This window comes from Megalops cyprinoides, chromosome 24, assembly GCF_013368585.1.
Source record: "Megalops cyprinoides isolate fMegCyp1 chromosome 24, fMegCyp1.pri, whole genome shotgun sequence".
Classification (NCBI taxonomy): Eukaryota; Metazoa; Chordata; class Actinopteri; order Elopiformes; family Megalopidae; genus Megalops; species Megalops cyprinoides.
In genome coordinates, this window is record NC_050606.1 from 3523613 (window position 1) to 3545484 (window position 21872).

At 47.5% G+C, this 21872-nt stretch overlaps 1 protein-coding gene across 1 annotated transcript in view; it reads left to right on the forward strand.

The window, feature by feature from the left end:
• Nucleotides 1–762: 762 nt before the first annotated feature.
• Nucleotides 763–21872, forward strand: part of LOC118771507 (nuclear receptor coactivator 2-like) — a 41569-nt gene continuing 20459 nt past the window's right edge. The window contains exons 1-4 of the mRNA XM_036519514.1: nucleotides 763–1023; nucleotides 17733–17808; nucleotides 19422–19529; nucleotides 19883–20055. Coding sequence (XP_036375407.1) covers nucleotides 19435–19529; nucleotides 19883–20055 — 268 coding nt within the window. The 5' untranslated portion in view covers nucleotides 763–1023; nucleotides 17733–17808; nucleotides 19422–19434. The remainder of the gene's footprint in view (nucleotides 1024–17732; nucleotides 17809–19421; nucleotides 19530–19882; nucleotides 20056–21872) is intronic.

The window sequence follows — 21872 nt, forward strand, 5'->3', positions numbered from 1 at the left end:
GAAGATATTAATGTATGGTGTGGCAGACACAACAACTGTTACGGGGGGGAGCAATGTCTAGCACCACCGCAATTCTACAAGTGTGTGACGATCACAAAAGTAAACTGAAGACTTGTTGTTTGTGCCTCGTAAAATGTGTTGGTGTTGCTTTCTGTACTGGTCGGCTGCTTTGCGTGTACAGTTTCCATATTGGTCGGTATTGGTGGTCATGTACAGTTTGTACTGTACATGAAAGGTTAATGAGATCCCGTGCTGTTCACTACAGTAGGCCTACTCATTTTGAAAGAACGCCGCACATATTATCATAAGCAGACACCCGCTAAACTTCCGTACGCGGTACTGCACGTCATGTCAAATTGCTGTTTTCTTGTATATTGGATGTCTTGTTAAATTAAAACATATCTATAAATGAATAACAAAATAAATACCCGTCTTTTGTCGTATTTTACGAAAGTATTACAGTCATGTTTCGAGCGTTCGCATCTAGCACGAAGTCACCGTGCGGTGGCGCAATAGGTCGTTTGTTTTCAAGTACGTGTGTTGCTTAACATGATTACATATTGCTTCTTCTGGTTTCATGTTAAACCCCTCAGCTGTGGTTGTGTTACGCGTTTTTATTTATTTATTTAAAAATGAAATCAGTATGACAGGTTTCGGGGGAAAAGACCCTGAAAAATTGAGCACATACTTCGTTCATGTGTTTATCATGTGAAAGTCCTCCAGCTGAACTCGTCCGTGGCCACGTTCTATGCGTGCGAAACGCTGGTCTGACCAGTCGCTATCACGCAGTCGAGCTGGAGCATTCAGGAGAGGAACCCTGTCCTGCTTGGCGCTTTAACTTTTGAATCGGCGATAAACAGCGAACACGTTTTCACGCTGGATCTTTTGGTACACAAACAAACGCGACGTGACAGCCCCGTGGACTTGTTACTGAGCCTTCCCGGAGCTGGAATTCAGGGATAAGCTTAAAGCAACCCGTGTTTTTCTCGGAGAAGAGGGGAGCAGCGAAGCAGTCTCTTATAGGTAAGGGTATTCCGTTGTGTATACATCATATAGACCGTGATCTATTTTGTGGCTTCCGTGTGTTTGGTTTCTTCAAGCTGTGTAGTATTCAACTTTGAGACCTAAGCAACCACTAGGTACCGTTTCGTGTATCTGAAATGCCACCTGTAAACGATCGATCGTTTAAGTCCAAATTCGATTCGTTGCGATACGTTGTCACGCACGCACAACTCTAGATGCAAACGAAACGAGGAGAAATGACCTACTTAGTGTTCTGCGAAGCCTTGGTGGGCTATCGGTTGAAAATGGTCACACCACGTTTGACCTTTTCTGGAACTTTGCGTGAGGTTTGATCACGTTGGAAAACAGCACCGTTTTGCCAAACGAAGTTTGTAAAATAAGTGACCAGTAACCATGTACTTTGGGCCACAGTTATTTTAATATATTGTTTTCGCCTATCTGACAGCTATGGGCTGCACTTTGTTGACAGTGTAAACAACACATAAATTTAAGCAGGACAAACTTTGTTGCGATGCTTCAAGGAGGTTTTAGTCGACCTTTTAGTCGACCTTAGTCATTTGTAACAACCGTGTGGCACCACGTCTGTTCACTTGGTTAACGCCCACGAACATTTGGGCAAATGTTAAATTCACAGTTGAAAGACATCGGCAGTTATAAGGTCCGCGCTGTCCCATAGGATCTGGATATTTATTAAAAGCGAGTAATTATCAATATCCAATAGCGAGTTTCTGTAATGCAAATGTACTGTAATGCCCGACCAGGAACATGTCGACGTTTGATTTATTGTACCTCAATAACAGGCTGTGTCTGTATAACTAGTCCTGGCTGCAAAGGTGTCAGCTCATGTTTAAAATGGTGAGCTATGCAAAACGTAAACATCGTATAGAAAGGCAAGTTAAATCAGTGTGCACGAACATTTTTTTAGTTTTGTGTTTTCAATCATATTTACATTTTTTAGTTTTGTGTTTTCAATCATATTTATCGAGCAAAGCTTTCTTAAATTTGGAATAAGAGATAGATTTAAAAAGTAAAGCCTTGCCTCATCTGACAAGTAATAAAGCAAAGTGTATTAGGGCTTGTTTTGGATCAGGCGTTTGGTCACCTAAAACTTTGACAAGGTGCTAGTACTGCTGATAGTCATTAATCCATGAGTAAAACTTCTGAAATGTGTCTAAACAGGCATGCTATAAAGTACACTGATACTTATGTCTTGCAAGGATTACATACATACATGATGGTGCTTCAGTGCACACATGTTAAATTGTGTATGCATCAAGTTAGCAAATATGGTTGATTTAGATCGTAATTTGACATAAATTTGAGTTGGACTTGATAGCTTGTTGCTGATCTGTTGGAATGTTCTGCGTGCCTGATACTGCCCAAGAATCATTAGACTGCATTTATACGCTTAGCGGATTTCCTTGTCCATGACTGATTGTTTGGTTCACATTTATATTTCTCCGTTTATACAGCAGGGCAAGGCAGTTCAGGTCAAGGATGCATGTGAGTGGGAATATGCCACTGTTCCTTAGAAAGTTCCTTTTTCACATGTGGGAGAACCTCAGAAGATACTACATTATTTAATACAGGAATCATCATGAAGTGCAAGGTGGCAGTGTGGCACAGTGGATAAGGAGCAGGAGTCGTAACCAAAAGGTTGCTGGTTTGATTCCTAGCGGGGGGCACTGCTGCTGTACCGTTGGGCAAGTGCCTCAGTAAATACCCAGCTGTATAAATGGTAAAAAAAACTGTTCTTGTCTGGACAAGAGCATCTGCTAAAATGTAATGTAAAATACTCCTCACTGGCATTCTCAGCACAAGTCTCTGGACCACCTAATGTGGACAAGCCTGTCAGTTTACTATTGGACCTGTTAGAGCTGGTAAGTGTTCCTGTCCAGCAGGGACAGGGGCACTTGGTGGCATATGCCTGTCATTTCAAAGGATTTAATAGGGGACATTCTTAGAAAATATGTCTTTGGTTGGACACACCAAGCTGTTGTAAATTGCACATCCTCTTGCTGTGTATGTGTGTGTGTGTGTGTGTGTGTATGTGTGTGTTCATTACATCCTACCAAACAGTTTCCCTGAGTTTCATCTGATGATAATCTAATTTTCTAAGAAATTAAAATGTTTTCAAGCTCAATTACATGTAAATTAATGATGGTAAGATAAACTATTTAAAATTGTTGGAGTACAGAGGGTAATGGTAGTGGTGATCTTTAAGGCACTGCCCTGGAGGAACGTAGGGACAGCTTGTACCATCCAGTTTCTTTTTCTGCTTTGTGTCTGCGGTTTAATTTATGCTACAAGAAAGGAGACAGGAAGAATGAGCGTTTGGTCGTCTATCTCTGAACCGTGCTAGGTAGAGACCCTTGGTCCCTCTGATGTAATCCTAATTCATTGTCCACTTGTGGTGCTTAGCCCCTTGCGGTGCACGTGATTGAAAAAAAAAATCTGCATTTATCAGAACTTTTCCGGACTGCTTCCTGTAAACCAACTGCTCCGACGACAGCCACACGCGATCACGTAGTGGGGTACTCCTAATTCACTTGGCAGTGTGCAGCTGGAGACTGGCTGGTCGTTGCGTGTTGCTGTGAAATGTATAATTATTAATCAGACCGGCGGCACGTATCCCAAGTGCTGGCAACTCGTGATGTTGAATTTCTACAACGAAAAACACACTTGATGCATATCACAAGCGCGACAAGAACAGCAATAATATAGGGATGGAACAATTAGGTTTAGTAAACATTACACAGAAAAACAGCGGAAATATCAGCACACAACTGCGTCAGCTCATAGCTTTAGTCATACCAATACCTGTACTAAAGCGCAAATCTAATTTTCATCAAGGAAATGAGAGTAAATTGCACTACGGTGTACACATTGTCCCAAATAATAAATTACGCTACGATTTCTTGTGATACATTAGTGGAAAAGTACAACTCGGAGTTACTCATCAGACTTACTCATTTGTGTACAGTGCTATTCGATTTCTGGAGGTTTTTTTTTTTTTTTTTTTACCAGAGGGTTCACACTGTTCGGTCTATGCAATGCCCCCTTTTTTCTTTTAAAAGTCTCCAATGATTAGGTGTTTTAACAACTTTCCCCTTTTCCGCTCCCGTAAAAGTTGTGTTTTGGACGTTTGTCGTAATGTCCGTCACGATGGAATGATTTGAGCACTGACAATCGCTCTCAGCTAATCCTCTGTGATTGTGCTTGCTGTATCGGGGAGGAGGAGGGGAGGGGGAGGCGGAGTAGGAGGAGGAGGGGGGCGCTTGTGCTCGCTGAGTAAACAAGCACGGAGAGCCATCAGCAGGGCCAGGAACATGGCGGCGGAACGGTTACCTACAGCGCTGGCTCATACACCCGAAGGTCAGAGCTGGACGTAACATAAGGGATTTATAAGGATCGTTGCAACGGTAAGTCAAGAAGAACGTGTTCTGATGGGCTATTCATTTAGTCACGGGAGGTGGAGTTTTTTTGTTATGCAGTTTAGATCAAGATCTGCAAAAGGATCAAGATCTCTCGTATCGGCGACGTTGCCGTGTGCCAGATGGCTGGCTACTAGTTTTGGTGGCACGTTGTTTTGTTTTGGATGCAGTTGTGATAGGTTGCATGTCACGGACAGTTTTCATTGGGCTGTCATCTTGATAGGGATAGCTGACATTGGCACGATTTGACGGCGTGCGATAAACGAATTTGGCCATGAAGATCTTATAGCGCAGAGGCACTTTCTTGTAGAAACAAATTGTCACTTTTGCTGAATGAGTAAGGTGACACCAGGAGTATGTATCTATTGCGGTATAATCCGTGTTTGAACTGAAACGAATAACATTGTGCTGAGTATGTCCCTGGTTACTTTTTCCTCACAACAGTGAATACCTTTGACAGAGTAAGTGTGTCGCAGTTTCGTATATGTTGCTGGCGAAGCGTGCAGTACTGTCTGATCTCGGTTTCAGTTACAACTTACACGTTGGAAGTTACAATGCAAGACCTCGTGATAGCTTTTCAAAACCCTCAGCCTTTGAAAGTGACGTAATGTGACGCGCTTATTACAAACAGAAGGGGCTGTTTCTTTGTGGGCTGGCCGCGTAATGACCGTGGTCATTAGCGTTTAAGGGGAAGGGACGTGACGGTGACCACAACACCGGAGCATATGTTGTGCGATGGTTAAGCAATCAAATAAAGTGTTTCAAGTTGGTTAAGTAATTGATGCAAGTCTGCTTTGTTTCAATAAAACGGTGAGTTTTCACATCCATTGTGAAGTTGGTGATGTTTTCATAGCGTTAAGACATGCCGAGAGCCGGTTATGGACAGACTGTGAGTAAGGAGTTTGAACGCAATGGGACCGGAGCGCGGTGGCATGAGGGCCGTCTTGGCTTTTCCTGAGAACGCAGCCCAAAATGCACATGTGAGGTTCACAAGGCACCGGAGACACGAAGAGGACAGATGGTCAAAGAACAAAGAACAAAGGATGGGGATGAGGAAAAAATGGCATATGTAGGACTCAGCCCTGTTAATTATGCCAGACGAGCACTTTTGCCTCTATAAAAATGTCATTCGTTGTGGATTTTCGTGCGTTTGATCTGTGTGTTGGACGCTGGCTGAGTTGCATCTAGGACTCTTCTTGTTTTGTGACGTCGCACATCCTTTAGCCAGAACGGTCTCGTGTCACACTTTCATGAGTGAAGAAAACAAAGGATCTCTATCAGCAAGAGCCATGTTCTGCAGTTACTGCTCATTCAGTAAACACAGAGCTGACTAATCTAGCAACCCACCCAAATACTCTCACTCACACACACACACACACACTTTCAGTCACTCACACATGCACACATACACACACTTACTCAGTCACACACGCATGCACACACAAATATACACACACTTTCACTCACTCACACAAGCACATATGCACATATACATACACAACACTCACTCAGTCACACACACATACACACACTCACTCACACATTAACGCATGTACATCCACAAAAAAACATACAGCCACACATGCACATGCCCTATCTTAAGCATGGCATGTGTTTGTCATAAAAGAAAGGCTTACTCACTTTTGAAGTTTTTCACCTGAAACCTTTTCAAGTTCAGCTAAAGGGGAATAGCTGGTGAATCTGTGAGTTGCTTTGATTTATGATTCGGACGGGTATGTACAGAGTGTGTGTTCCAACTGGAGTGTCAGCTTACAGCGCTGATGGGATAATTAAGACAATCACATGTGCATGCACACACACACACACACACACACACAGACTTCAACCTGTCAAATTGTCATGTTTTCAATGCAAATGAGTGGCAAGGCACATTGAAAATTGTACATTGCTGACTCATCCAAAAGGTGTATTGACCAAGCACAAAATCCAGACTTATTTAACAGATCACAGTTCTGCCAATTTAAAGTCACCTTTGATTATTCTTCCGCTCGAAAGTCACAGATTTCAAGATATCATAAGTGGGGGACTGTTTTATGCCTTTTGAATCAAGCCACACGATTTCTGATAAATTTGCGTATAATACTGAAATATTCACATTGTTAAGAAGTTTTTTTTTTGTTTGTTTTATTTTCTTCTAGTTGATGTATTTGTTTAAGGAGGCCTTGGTGTGGAGAGAGTCTGAGCTGCTGAGATTTCAGAAAGAAAGAGGGATTGACTGGCAGCGGGATGCACAGAGGTCTCATGACCCACTGACATTATCAACGATGCAAGCCAGTACCCAAGCAGCAGTGCTTACTGCTTTCCCAGCAAGCAAGCAATGACCGTACATTTCGACACTCTCATCCACATCTGTATGGGTCTGGTGTGTTTAGTAACCCTCTGAATTATAAGGTGATTATCCCTTTGAAATAAGAGAACATTCCTTTGCCTGAGGTATTGACAATACCGAAGTTCCCAGGAAAAAATGAACATTGATCTGTCAGTGCTGATTTTCTGCTGTTTTTATTTATTGGGCGCCATCTTCTGTGTCGTGCAGATCTTTGAAATCACTGTACACTGTGCCGCGTAGAAACGTGTTCAGCTAAACAAGCGGGGAAAAAAAAACTGCTATTTGATAGTCAGCCATAAACACAAGTTTAAGTCAGCCTGGGCAGGATGTAAGAGCTTGGACCAAGAACTTTAGGATTCCACAAACCCAGAGCTGTGTTTGTATGTATATGTATCTATATAAAGTCATATGAGTGTGTGTGTGTGTGTGTGTGTGTATAACTAGCACTGATATAGCACTGATTATTGTTGCTAAATTATTAGTAGGGTAACTTGGAGTAACGGACGTTATAGTGCAGGATGCTAAAAGCCAAAACATGTGTAAAGTCTAGCCCGTAGCAGGCAATTGATCAGGTACCAGAGGCGAATGGGTCGGGATCGGTCTGGAGAAGGCCCGTCTGCAGCACGTTACACCACGTACCAGGAAGCAGACAAAGTCCATTCCTGTGTGTGTGTGTGTGTGTGTGTGTGTGTGTGTTTGCGCATTGAGCGTTTCAGATCTCCAAGCATGTCAGAATGGTAAACCTGCAGGTCTGTCTGCTCATATTTACAATGTCAATATTTTTTTTGGAAAAAAAAAAAAAAAAAAGACTGTAGTTCCAAGAATGCTGATGTTCATTTAAAAGTCAGTTGCAGACTCTCCCCCAACACCCCCCCCCCCCCCCCCCCCAGCAAATGTGTCTTCTGAGTGCCTGTGTCTAGCACCCCTGACCTCGAGGATCAGGTTTGATTGGGGCTGGTCAGATTGCACTGGTCAGAGCAGTGCTGAGATCTGCCTCGTGTGGGACAGAGCCGCTGTGACAGGGGAGCAGTGCTGAGATCTGCCTCGTGTGGGACAGAGCCGCTGTGACGGCGGAGCTGCAGTGTGGTGGTCTGCAGCCTCCCTGATAGAACACGCTGCCTGTTTCATTGTTGCGCAAGCTGCACTTTGTAAGGCGTTGCATCACGCGTGGCCCCTCTGCTCTTTGATGGAAGCCGCTCGGCTTCCACTGTGACATCATACTCAAAGCCGAACGCTCTAATTGGTCCTCTGTGACAGAAGAACCGTTCTAAACATTTGCAACACGTTTAACTCGACTCGTGAAACCAGAGAACCATGAACTCTGACATCTCCTGCCCACAGAATTTTTTACGAGCTTCAGTCGGGAACAAGAAAGATTTTTTTTTTCTTTTTTTTTTTTTTTTAACCAGAATTGCAGAGACTTGTGTCAGCAGAAATAAGGGCTATCTCCTGCAACAGGCATGTGTGCGTGCGCACACACACACACACACACACACACACACACACACACACACACACACACACACAGGCATTATATGTTACGCAGAATGGTTTGATAGACTTGTTGCAGGTCTCTCTGTGAGGTGGACTTTGTGCAGCATGAATGGAGAGTTTGTAAGGAGGGTTTAACCTCACAGGGTAATGATAGTGGTGCTAAATTCGCCTCGCCTCCTCGCCTCCTCACCTCCTCCCCTCCTCGCCTCCTCACCCAAACGGCTTTCCCTGTTTCCTCCCCCAGCGTTAAAAAAAGAACACTGGCACCTAATCAGGCTTGTAACACCTGAGAGCAGTTAAACAGATCAACTTTAATCCAGGCCTGGTGCAGGGGGGGGCAGGAGTCACTGTGATTGCAGGGGGGGCCAGCTCTGGGGATGTCAGTTTGGTCCTGAGGAAGGGCGAGATTCAGTTGGAGAGCTGTGCAAAGGATCGAAGAGGTGACTTGTTTGAGATATACTCGGAACCCCCCGGCCGATGACAGTCTTATGACGTCTCAGGGGAGTTCACCAGAGGGTTGCTGCAGTTTTGATTGGATGCTGAGGTTGAGGGTGGGGTGGGTGAGCAGTAATAGGCCCGGCAGCCATGCTGACAGGTCTGCTGCTGTGATATGCAAACTTTGTGTGTGCATTTTAGCAGCCTTTACATGGAGGTCCTCTCCCACTGTCTAATCTAACAGCGTATATTGGCCCTGTTGGGTGAACATGGTTTATTATTATGGAAAGCTGGCCAGTCTGTACAGCTCCATGCACAGTTACAAACTTATTCAGCACAAATATCTATCATTGCCATTTCCCCACATCCCAAGAACACAGCATTCATACAAAGTCCTCAGGAAATATTAATGGTCAAGTTTGAGCACTAATTTGTACTCCATGAAAAAAAGGAATCTTGAAGGATAGGTTGTCACAGTGCCATGGTTTTATCTCTAAATGCAAAAATGAGCCTTAAAATATCACATGACTTGTCTGGTTTGTAAATGAACACTTTGGGCGGAAGGGGAGGAGGCAAATCTTGTAAGCCTTGATAGACAGCACACTGTTGTGTTCAAACATGATAAAGTTCCCAGAGAGTCAATCAGATCCGTGACTGAACACCAGGTCGGTGTTCAGGAGATTCCACTGGGAGAAGAGGCGACGTTTCAGGCCTGAGATGAGAATGACGTTACAGCAGCACAGTTTGTGAAATCTCACTCCAGCGTTGCAGTTCCACCTCTCCGAGGCAGCTAAAGCACCGAGCCTTCAGAGGGTTGTAGGAAAGCCACGGCGAAGCTGAGGCCGTTTTTCTGTGAGCGGCGAGAAGAGAGAAACACGGCTAAGGCCTGGCGTTTGCGCTCAGGAACTGGGACGGGGCTCTCGCTGTGTGTATTTGCAGCGTGTGAACACACCCGAGGAGTGAAGCGTGTTAAACCTCCAGAAGGACACTGCCTTAACTCGTACTTCTGTGTTTCTTGTTTTTTTTTTTTTTCCTGCAGCGCAAACTCCAGGCCTTATGTGGCCTGCTTATGAAAAGCAGTTTCATAACTGCAGAAGTGAAAGCCCTTGAATGTTCCACGCTGGGCCCATGTTTCTTACAGAGCTGTTTGGAGCTGTATTTTTTTCCTTGTCTCTCTGGCTCTCTGTCTCTCTCTCTCTCTCTCCTGGAATGAAGTGTCCCATTCGGCTCACACAGATGTGCCTTCTTCTCAGTCGCTGTCTGTCTCTCCTGTCTCTGATTGGATGATTTGTTACCCTATGTGCTAACACTCTAAACTCGGCCCAGCAATTGAATCACTCTGTTAGTGATTCAGTACATCGGCTTGGGCCTGTATCTGATATTATCGTATATTGCGATATCTGTGGGCCCTTGCAGTGTTTTCAGCAGTATCGTACGTCGCCACCCCTGCTCACACCCCCATCTCTCTCCCTTCTCCCTCATAAAGTACAAAATTCTAAACATAATACAGCTTCATTTGTGTTGAGGCGAATATTTACTGTCTGCATTACACAAACTATTGTTAAAGTTTGTTGTAGGCCTTGTATTGTCTTACAGCTGCAATATCCGCTGAGGGAAAAGAAAATGTGCTTACTCTACCAGGCTGCTTTCTGTTATCACAGAGAGAGTGAGAGAATTACATAGAACTCTGCAGTGGTCTAATCTGCTTCCCTGCCAGCATTTACCCACTTTTTTTACCACTACATCCCTGACCAGGCTGCTAGAGAAGCATTTTTGCTCTATATGCTCACTTGTTAGGTTTACTCACCTGACACAGTTTATTTTTCCCAGGGAAATCGGGCAGCCGTTAATGTTGAGTAGCCTATCTGTGGGCATATTAGGGTTACTAGGTTTTTTTTGAGTGGTGCGTGCCCCGCTCCATCAAGATTCTCACCCTACTTTTTACCCCGGTTTTGCCACAGTGTGGGTGGCAGCAGGGACCAGACGTGAAAGCCGTAGCTATGAATCATTGTTTGCCTGTTGTTATGCCTTTTTTCTGTGTCAGCGCATCTTGTTTCCCATCAGAGAACAGTAAGTCAAGGGCAGTACAGTAGCGATAGGAGAATGTATCTTCGCTCTCAGAATGAGTGGAGCTACCATATGCTGCCAATTACTGACTCACTTCAACCAATCAGAGGCCTCTCCACAGGAAAACATTATGATTGATTCAATCGTAATGTCACTGAATTGATGAACCACTGAGTCACCGGTAACACATGGTATAGCGCCACCCGCTTTGCAGATCGAGTGGCCAAAGCTCGCTGCGTGGCCGCACAGTGGTGATGTTAGCGCCGTTGTTGTTTGTTCAGTCGAGGAGTAAGTCTGTGTGTGTCGGCCCTCTGCAGGACGAGGGTTTCACAGCAGCGGCAGGGTCGGCTGCTCTCGTTTATGGGTGACAGAACCTTTTTGGCTGATTGATTATGAATCTGAGTTATGAATTTCATCCGTTCCAAACCATGTGCCCATGTGGGTGAGAGTACGGTGTCCACAGTGCTGGAAAGGAGGGTTTGGGGGGGGGGGGGTGTTGAAATGACGGTTGGTCACATGTGTGATGATAAATTAGCGGAGGCTTTATTTTTGTTGTTACTATGCCGACGGGGGTGGGGTGGCGTGGGGGGATCAAAGAAATGACAAAGAGTTTGCAACGGCCTGGTTGCCAGACCTGTAATAAATCAGTGTTTCAGTAATTAAGCCCTTTATGTTTTGGGTGCAGTGCTGCTCCAGTTGCCTAGGGCAGATGGCAGTAACTTGTCATATCAGGAGAGATATTTAACATTTATATATGATCCTTGCATAAGGATGTGTTATTCAACGTATGTCATATAAAGCCTATACATTGGTATGAAGAGTGTAAATTTGTGTTGAACAACAAGTGTAAATGCTTTGTAGTACTGAGAGGTTGTTCAGTGTGTACAGGTAGTTGCTGACGCGGTCTGCTTGTCAACTGTGGACCCTTCCTTCTCTGTCAAGGTGTAAATCTTGCAGTGAGGCTGAACAGCGGTTGTTATGTAAGGCAGCCTCTGTTGCAGCCGCTAATTGATTTTCATAAACCACTCAGTGTGTGTCCAGCTAAGAACGGCTCCCGGTTAATTAGTTTTGCGCACCTCTTCACTGCGGAGGGGCGGGGAGGAAGCGGTGTGTGGACCCAGCGGGGAGGGGCGCTCGCCCCCGGGGCCAGATCCTCTCTCTCCCGGGCAGGGGCCTCGTTCAGGGAGGGGGGGTTTGATAAACGGAGTGGGGGCCAAGCGCTGACGTGTGGGGCTTTGCTTGGCGGAAGGGAGGAGCAAGCAGCCGGGCTGGTGGTCAGAGGCCCGCTGTGGTGGGGGGGGGGGGGGTGTCACATGGGCGTGGGAGAGGAAGGACGCTAAGGGCTGCCCCAGAATGTCACCCCGCCCCTAATCGAGAGCGTGTCCCGTCTCTGTGTCCACCTCAGTCCTGAAACCCCAGAGCCTCCGGATACGCCACACAGGCCTGGCGGAGCTGTGCTGTCCGTTTTGCAGCTCCTGTGCGAGGAGGTATTTTTCTAGCACGAGCGCAAAATTTACTTTTAACCAGCCCTGCGGCCCCGATCGTAGCCATGGCGACGATGCCGTTGACCACAACAGAGTGCGGCGGGAGAGGGTGGAAAACAGTCATCTGGTCACTAGCGGCCCGTCAGGCTGGTGCGCGGAGGAGATTTACGGGAGGAAGAGGTGCGAGTTGGGGGTTCCCCCGGTTTGCAGTGGGGCCCTCTGCCCGCTCGCGTGGGGGGGTGAATGGGGGGGGAACTGCGTCAGTCTCACGCCCCCCCCCAGGGATGCATTTCTGAGGCCTCGGGAACCCCGAAACGGGTGGAGCTATCGCGCGCTCTCCGTGACGTGCCGACTCAGACCGCCCCCCCCCTCTCCTCCACGCAAGTCCCACGGCTGTTTCACATGGAGTCAGTGATTGACAGCGCACTGTAGCTCCACCCATTCCTACTGGTGGGCGAATGAGGCCTGGGGAACCCCTTAATGGGCGGAGCCGCCACGCCATCACGCGCTGTCAGTCACAGTTTGAACCAAGGAGGCAGTTGATCAAAAGGTTACGCTTGGTGGCTAAACGGCAGGTCCTGATCAGAGAGTCAGTGATGGGGTACAACAGCACACACACCGGGGGGTTGAGGTTGGGGGAGCCTCCCTCTCCCATCCCTAACTCTCTGCCTGTGCAGGTACCCATGCAGTGCTCCTAATCCCCGGGGCCAGGTCCCTGATGGGGCAGGGGGGTGAGGGAGTCCGGCCCTGGGCTTGCGTGACTCCTGCTAGTTTGGAATGTACAGTGTGCAGCGGATCCCATTCATGTAATTCCACTGCTCTGTCACAGGGGCCACGGGCTCTGCACCGGCCCCCTCCCTGCGTGGCCCTTTGCATTACAGTACAGTTTTTTTATTATTATTAATATTCTAATGTGATGGAAATTAGCATGCCTAGGTAAGGTACAAGGCCAGGGCACGTCTGTGAGCATGGAAAAAGTACAGAGGCAAGTTTCTGCCAATGAGACATTCGCACGTTTTTTGTAAATGCAGGTTCTTTAATAGGCTGGAGTCAGGTAGCTTGCAGACTTTTTACAGAAGTGTGGGTGTGTGAGTGGGTGTATATGTGTGTGTTAGGGAGGAGTGTGTGTGAGTGTGTGTGTGAGTGTGTGTGTGAGTGTGTGAGTGTGTGTGTGAGTGTGTGTGTGTGTGTGTGTGTGTGTGTGTGTGTGTGTGAGTGTGTGTGAGTGTGTGTGAGTGTGTGTGAGTGTGTGTGAGTGTGTGTGAGTGTGTGTGTGTGTGTGTGTGTGTGTGTGTGTGTATGAAAACAAACACGAGCAGCGATTCCTGCCTCGTTTGATCTCATTGTCAGAAGCCCAAAGTTTCTCTGAGTCTGAACGTTTCTGTGCTCTCTGTCCCTGGCTCCTGGCGCATTCACACCTGTTCTCTGCAGGTTTGCGCTCAGCCCGCACTCACCCCGGCCCCTCCCCGCTCGCAGAAGTGGTTGCTTAGAGACGCGCATTAATCACAGCCTGGGTGTGAGCCTGGCAGCCGGCACGGAGGGCCCGTGCGAAGAGCGAACGCCGCGCGCCGTGATTGGCTGCTCGGACTGCCTGCCAGATGGACACGCGCCCCCCGGGGTGGGCGTGGCCACATGGGGCTCTGGTTGTCATGGTTTCCGCAGGGTTAAATATTATTCCCTCTCACGCCCTAATCAGGGCCTCAGGGGTCTGTGATTAGCCCTTAGCGACAGCGGTGCCACCAGCGGTGCTTCGTAAGGCGGGAGCGGCTCGCTCCGCCGGCGGTCCGTGGTGCTGCACTGCGGCTAACTCCCGGCTCGTTTCCGCACTGCAAGCGCTGCTCCGCGGCGGGTTCAGATAGCGTGTTTTGCCCGGAGGAAGTGGGCCCTGTGTTCTCTGTGTTCCTGTGCGGGGCCAGGCAGAGGTCACAGAAAGGTTGAGAGTCTCTTTGGAACAGCCCGAGGAGAGAGAGGGAGACGGAGAGAGAGAGAGAGAGAGGGGAAGAGAGAGAGAGAGAGAGAGAGAGAGAGAAGGAGAGAGAGAGGGGGAGAGAGAGAGAGAGAGAGAGCGAGAGGGGGGAGAGGGAGAGAGAGAGAGAGAGAGAGGGAGAGAGAGGGGGGGAGAGAGAGAGAGAGAGAGAGAGAGAGGGAGAGAGAGAGAGGGGGGGAGAGAGAGAGAGAGAGAGAGGGGGAGAGAGAGGGAGGGAGGGAGAGAGAGAGAGAGAGAGAGAGAGAAGGAGAGAGAGAGAGAGAGAGAGGGAGAGAGAGAGGGGGGGAGAGAGAGAGGGGGAGAGAGAGAGAGAGGGAGGGAGGGAGCGATAGAGAGAGAGAGAGAGAGCGAGAGGAAGGGAGAGAGAGACAGACAGAGACAGACAGAGAGAGAGAGAGAGAGGGAGAGAGAGAGAGGGGGAGGGAGCGAGCGAGCGAGAGAGAGAGAGAGAGAGCGAGAGGAAGAGAGAGAGAGAGAGAGAGAGAGAGAGAGAGAGGGAGGGAGGGGAGGGGAGGGGAGAGGTTGGGACTCCACTGAACAACATTACATAACTGTCCTCTTCATGTGTGTGTGTGTGCTCTGTGTGTGCGTGCGGGTGTGTGTGTGCTCACACTGCACATATGTGTGTGGGCGCTGTGCATGTATGTGTGTGAGTGCGCGTGTGTGCGTGCGGGTGTGTGTGTGCTCACACTGCACATATGTGTGTGGGCGCTGTGCATGTATGTGTGTGAGTGCGCGTGTGTGCGTGCGGGTGTGTGTGTGCACTGTGCATATATGTGTGTGTGTCTGTACGCGTGTACTTTATGTGTTTGTCTTTGAGTGCACTGTGCATATTTATGCGTGCATGTCTGTGTGAGTGTGCACGCCGTGTTCTGAGAGCATGTTCGTATGCGCTGTGTGTGTGTTTACTGGGTGCTTCGGATGGACACACTCCGAAAGCGAGGCTGTGTATTTATGCAGCACGTCACTAAAACGGGCCATATGATCTCTTCAGGTTTTTTTTTTCCTTTCTGGAGGTACAGGCCTGTTTGAAACACAGGCCTAAAGATAGACTGGAACATATCTGTGGATAAGAAGCAGCATTTCAAAGGATGAGCTGGACTGTGTCATCTCTCCCGTTTCTTGCCGAATATTATTAATAAACACTACACGCTACATACGTGGTAGCTTTAGCAGAAGCCCTTATTCTGGGGGCGACTGGCATAGCTTGCATTTCTGTATTTTGTCTGTTTAAACAGCTGGATATTTACTGAGGCAGTTCAGGTTAGGCACCCAGCTCACAGCTGCCACAGCAAGACCCTGCCTCCCAACCGGCCCCGCAAGAGCTGCTGTCTTGCCCTTCGACCACTCCACCGCACTGCCACCCAAAGACCCGAAGAGGCACTGTTCAGTGGCTGTGCCTCCCCCTGGTGGCAAGACCTCTGTACTGCATTGTACCCGGTACTCCACCCTCATTTCCAAAGGTTTCTGTCATCTCAGTGTCTAGCTAACATTTGAAGAATGTTTGAGAAGGGTTAAGTGAGCTGTGGTGTGTGCTGTTAGTGTCTTACTGAGCAAATGGTAATGGCAGTGTAGTATAGTGGTTAAGGAGCAAGACTCGAAACCGAAAGGTTTGATTCCCTGCTGGGGCACTGCTACTGAACCATTTGGCAAGGTACCTAACCCCCAATTGCCTCGGCAAGTATCAAGCTGTATAAATGTATGACATTGTAAAAAAAAATGTAACCAATGTTATTCGTTCTGGATAAGAGTATCTGCTAAATGCCAATAATGGAATGATGTAACGGATTAAATCTTGGTTGGGACCCTGCAGTAGAGCTCTGGTGAAAGGAGATTAACTTGGCTTACTTCAGTAAACAGGCAGCTGTTTAAAAGGATAATATGTAAAAGAGACACACTCATAAGAAAGTGATTTAAAAATTATTACAAGTAAAGTAAATTCTTATCTGAAGGTTGATGGGATTGATTGTTTTAGGAATGTCTCTGCGTACCTGTGCACGGGCTGGTGCAGTTGCGGGTTGAGCTTCGTCTCTGTGCGCGGGTGTCTGCGCAGTGGATTGAATGTCTGTGTGGTTAAGGTCGGTTCTGTGTTGTCGTTGTTGTGAACGCGCATGTTGCTGTGTGAATCGGTTTCCGCAGGCTAGCGCTTGGAGGCTGGAATGAAAGTGCTCTTGGCCTTTGAGCTCCTGCCCACATAAACGTCTTTGTTACCACAGGAAACCACCATGAAATTCTGCTGTGCCCCAAACGGCGTTTTTTTTTTTCACTGTGGTCGGAGCCCGTCCATCTTGAGCCAGTCCTGTTTTCTGGCTGTGGAGAAACAGTCCGTTTGCATGGCTGTTCAGCAACACACACATGCACACAGTGATCATTTATCTCTGTCTATAGGGAAGCGTAGCCTGGTCATTAGAGAAGTGCATTTGATATTTGAGTGTTCTGTCGTGCCTACGGTGCCTACGGTACAATACTGGAACCTCCCTTTTTTCGGTGAGTTTGTCCTACCCCGCGCAGAACCCTCCCCCCGCCCCATTTTTGGGCGCCTGTCATTTTTATTTATTTAAATAAGAATCAAAAGCTGAAAAGGTGAAAGGGACTCTTCCATTAATGTACCATTTGATCAAGGAGCCGCCTGATTGTTTACCTTTGAGGTGGGAGGGTCTCTGGGGTCGGGTTACAGCTTGCCAACAGAGACACGCGGCCTGTGATTGGTCAGATGTCCTTCTCATCAATGGCCCCACCCCCTCCGTGGGTCACGTGATAAGCAGGTGTAGCAGGAACCATTGAAGCGCTCTTCAAAAAGGAGGGGACACCCGCTATATACACATACACTCTATGTCATGCCTATCTAATAACTCATCCTTTATTTCTCATTTTTGGATTCCTTTTCTTTTTCTCTCTAAATCTAAGTTTAATCGGAGAAAAACTTTACAAACACAATTAACTTGGTGTTACCGTAAGCTGTTGTTTTTTCTGGAATGCAAAAAAAAAGATTAGAAATGCTATTGGTGGGCAGAATCTGTGCTCCGAATAGAACCTCCCCAGGAAGTCATGAACGGGGTCTTTGATGCCGCTGTGTTTGCTGCTTATGTGTGGAGATTCATTGGCATGAAATGTGTGAATAAATATTAAGATAAAGCTTTGTGTTGGGTCAGTCACAGGCCAGCGTATGAAAGCTGCAGAACAGTACCTTGTTGCATGGCTCGGTGCATTAGAAACCATTCGAAAGGAATCTGATTAGCTCCTGTTTTCTGACATGCATATCTTTCATTCTTCGTATAATCCATTTATACAAGTTCAGCACTGTGTTTATAGATTTACTGTAGATGAAATTAACTCCACATGCAATTATGTGCAGTTCATTTTACCTACAGAATTCTAAGAGAAGTGAACCCAGCCTCTAATGGTGCGATTTCGTTCTGAGCTGAGATGAGTGATGTGTGTGTTTTTGTCTCTGACAGAGAGAAGCAAACAACGCCAGCGGATGAGAAGCTGGGAGAGATGACCTGAACGCGCTTCGATTTTTAGTCTGTAAAGGTGAGGCTGGAGCTACGTTGTGGTGCGTTGTGCCGGTCATCATTCTAGTGTTAAATGCTGCCACTAACACTAAGCAGATGAGATGCAGGTATGTTACATTAGGCAAGAACAATGTAGTGTAGCATAGTGGTTAAGGAGCAGGACTCGTAACCGAAAGGTTGCCGGTTCAATCCCCGCTGGGACACTGCTGCTGTACCCTTGGGCAAGGTACTTAACCCACAATTGCCTCAGTAAATATCCAGCTGTATAAATGGATAACATTGTAAAGAACTGTAACCTATGTAAGTCGCTTCAGATAAAAGCGTCTGCTAAATGAATACATGTAAACAATCATTATAGGCTTTTATTAGGTAGGTGGACACTACAGACACTATAAAGGCCCTAAGCCTCTGTCCATGCTGTGGAATGTCTGTGCACACTTGGTAAATATTTCTGTTTATCATATGTAAACGTAAAATACTTCTGTTTATTCTTTGTAAATATGAAATATTCCTGTGCATTCTCTGTAAATATGAAATATTCCCATGTGCACTCAATGAATATGAAAAATTCAGTTTTGTAAACTTTTTCACAGTGGCCACACCCTCCACACAAATGTGTACAAACAGTCACAGTGTGCCCTCTTTGCAACGGTCAAGGCCTGTATCCCGAGGGTTTTTGGTTTGATTCCCCCTCAGTAAACACACGATTGTAAAAACAGATAAAAGGCGTTGACTGCAAGTCATGCGTGATTTGAGGGATCGGAAACACCAGAAGCAGAGGCTGTGGCCTGTCAGGAAGATTGATGCTAATCCCTTTGTGTGTTAGGACGCTTGTTACCGAGGCACCCGATTGCAGGCCTCACCTGCGTTACAGAGGATTTCTCTTTGGCTCCGAGATCCGCCTCGCTGATAAACTGTCAGATTCTGGTGCAGATTCCGAGTGTGACGCTGCTAATCTTTAACCTCCCTAATTGCCTTCGTCATCAGTATGGATGTGTGTTTTCACAGAGTGTCGCTCCTGCTGGCACAGTTCCCTGCAGTTGCGCTGCCCATACCAAACAGGGCAGATTCATGCTTTATTGCTTAATTATACGGTGCTTCCGGCTGCGGTCTGGGATTGGCTGTCAGGGTGCAGGATTCATGGATGTGACCCAGCCGTAGGAACACCCATGTCGCCGCTTCTGCGTCGGGACGGTGGTTGGCACTTTGGCGCAGTTGTACGGGCGGGACAGTAATCTTCTCATGTTTGCTGGGGTGTGCTTTCGCATTCTCTAAAGAGCAAATCTTTTGTACTGCGCCTGTAATGTCCTTTAGAATGTCTTATTGTATATGTAGTGTTACCAGAGAACAACCACGAATGTGATGACACAATGTGTGAGAATTCTTTTGCTGCTGTAGCAGAAATAAACTAGCTAATTGATTTGTTCATTGATGTCTCTGAGGGGCAGCGTGCCCTGAAATCTGTTTTCTCTGATAATACTTTTGTTAAGAGCACTATGTGAAATCCGAATGGACGGATTCATATTCCTGTGGATTGACTGATGCATTCATTGATTTGTTGAGTGATTCACCGAACGAGTGATTTGTTGGATCGATTGATTCAGCTGCTCAGTTCCCTTTTTCAAACTGCAGCCGCTGATATGCCATGAAGATGAGCATCTTGGGCGGTAACATCCCTGACCCTGCCAGGGCAGAGCCCCGCAAACGCAAAGATGGTGTGTCCGACCACCTGGGCCCCAGGTAAGAAGCCGTGCCCCCCCTCCACCCGCTGAAGCAGCAAAGGGGGTAGTGGTGAGAGCTCTGGGCTCTGGGTTTGGGGGGGGGGGGGGGTCCTTCAGCACTGCACTGTCACGTAATTGAAGCCTTGAACCCCATTGGATATAATGCACAACTTTCTTCCTGGAAACTGAAACACTGTCCAGATTCGCTCTGTCGGCGTCAATTTCCTTCTGTAACAGCTTCAATAAACCGATCCAACGTGATTGTAATGTTGGTTTTTTTTTTGTTTCAAGTTTCATTATTGTCATTGTTTTGTTTTACTGCACACACTTCCCAGCATGCTTTTCAGGCAGCGCCTCTCCCTGTGTCTGCAGCCCGAAACGGAGCGCTGACAAGCGAAACCGCGAGCAGGAAAACAAGTATATCCAGGAGCTGGCCGAGCTGATCTTCGCCAACTTCAGCGACATCGACAACTTCAACGTCAAGCCCGACAAATGTGCAATCTTAAAGGAGACTGTGAAACAGATCCGCCAGATAAAGGCCCAAGGTAAACGCACAGTTCTGTTCTGCACATTATCTCATGTCTTTAGGTGAAGCATGTTGCTATTCATCAGGTGTTGTGTCTGTGTTTTTCCCACCATCCATTGCTGTGTATTAGTGCGGTGCTGCTGTGTGTTACGTTATGTTACATTATGTTACATTACATTACTTTGCATTTAGCAGACACTCTTATTTAGAGTAACTAACATAGGTTACAGGTTTATCCAGTTACACAGCTGGGTATTTACTGAGGCAATTCTGGCTAAAGTACCTTGCCCAAGGGTACAGCAGCAGTGCCCCAGCGGAGGATCGAACCAGAAATCTTTCGGTTATGAGTCCTGCTCCCTAACACTGCGCTGCACTGCTGTATGTAAATCACGAGAGCTCTGTTTCCACAGTCCACTCTCCGAAAGAGGCTCATCTTTTACATACGATCCCTTCATGCAGCTGGATGCATACGGAAGCAGCCAGATCAGCTGTGGAAACACGGGTTATTTTTACACGAGCGAAAGGAGCAGGCAGACGGCATTGTGACCTCATTAGACGCCCCGCCCCCCCGGGGTGGCGTGTCATAAGGGGAGGCCCGCCCCCCGGGCTGGCGTGTCATAAAGGGAGGCCCGCCCCCCGGGCTGGCGTGTCCTAAAGGGAGGCCCGCCCCCCGGGCTGGCGTGTCATAAAGGGAGGCCCTCTGTGCAGAAACGCTGTGTTCCGGAGCGTCGCTGCCCCTGTTATCAGTAAACTCTCCTCTCTGTGTGTGATTTGCCGTTTACCCTTTGTCCCGTTTGATTGGCTGAGGCCGGGCAGTCTGCCGGTCTCGCTGGTGTTTGTGCCACTCGGACTCTTGGCCCTGCTCCAGACAGCGCTGTCTTTTTATTAGCGCTTTCGCACTTACACATACATGGCTAGTATTCTTTATACGTCTGATAGCGCTGGATATTCACAGGAGCGGCTTACCCTGAGGGCTCTTCCTCAGAGCAGGCTGGCAGTGCCCTACCTGGGACTGGCACCTGCGGCGCTCTGGCACCGAGCCCGCTGCCTCGTTGGCATTCAGCCGCGGCGGCCAGGCGCGAGGCGGATGGTGCGGGGATATGATACCGCAGCGGCTCGTACGGTCTGACAGCTCAGGCAGAAGCAGACGAGTCACGCTGATTGCAGGCATCTGATTCTGTCAGTGAGGGGATAAACGGCGTTGACCAGCGTGGCAGAAAGAGCAGAAAGACCCCAGGCTGCATGCTGTAATCACTCAACAGTTACGCCACATATTGGCAAGAGAACTGGGCTGGTAACCAGAGGGTTGTTGGCTCAAAGCCCCAGCGAGTATCACTGTTGTGCTCTTGAAAAACACACATTATCTGGACCGCTGGAGTAAATTGCTGGCTGTATTTATTCCTAAAATATGAGCTATATATTTCATCTGGTTAAGGGTGAATGTAAATAAAAAACAATGCAGCGTTCATTTTATAATACAATGAAGCATAAATCATGTAAGTGAAGCTGAACAGAAAGAGTGAGTTGAGTAATCAGGGGATTGGAGGCAGGGATCGTTTTTAGCGGGGGGGTTGTTTGAAGATTGTGGTGTTTTGTGTTTTTTTTTTTTTTTGCGTGATTCTCACAGCGTAGTGACAGCGCCGTTCATTTGGTAGGGTCTCTCCTGGCACCGCAGATGCCTGGTGTCACATGGGACAGACGACAATGACCTTTCACCTCGCTCGTTGCTAGGTTCTTTGCCGTGTGCCATAGCAACAAGCCACAACAATGTGGCATACGTGAGAAGGCTTTGTGTCAGTGAAAGAGGCTCTCGTGAAAGCTGTAGTTGACAGAGAC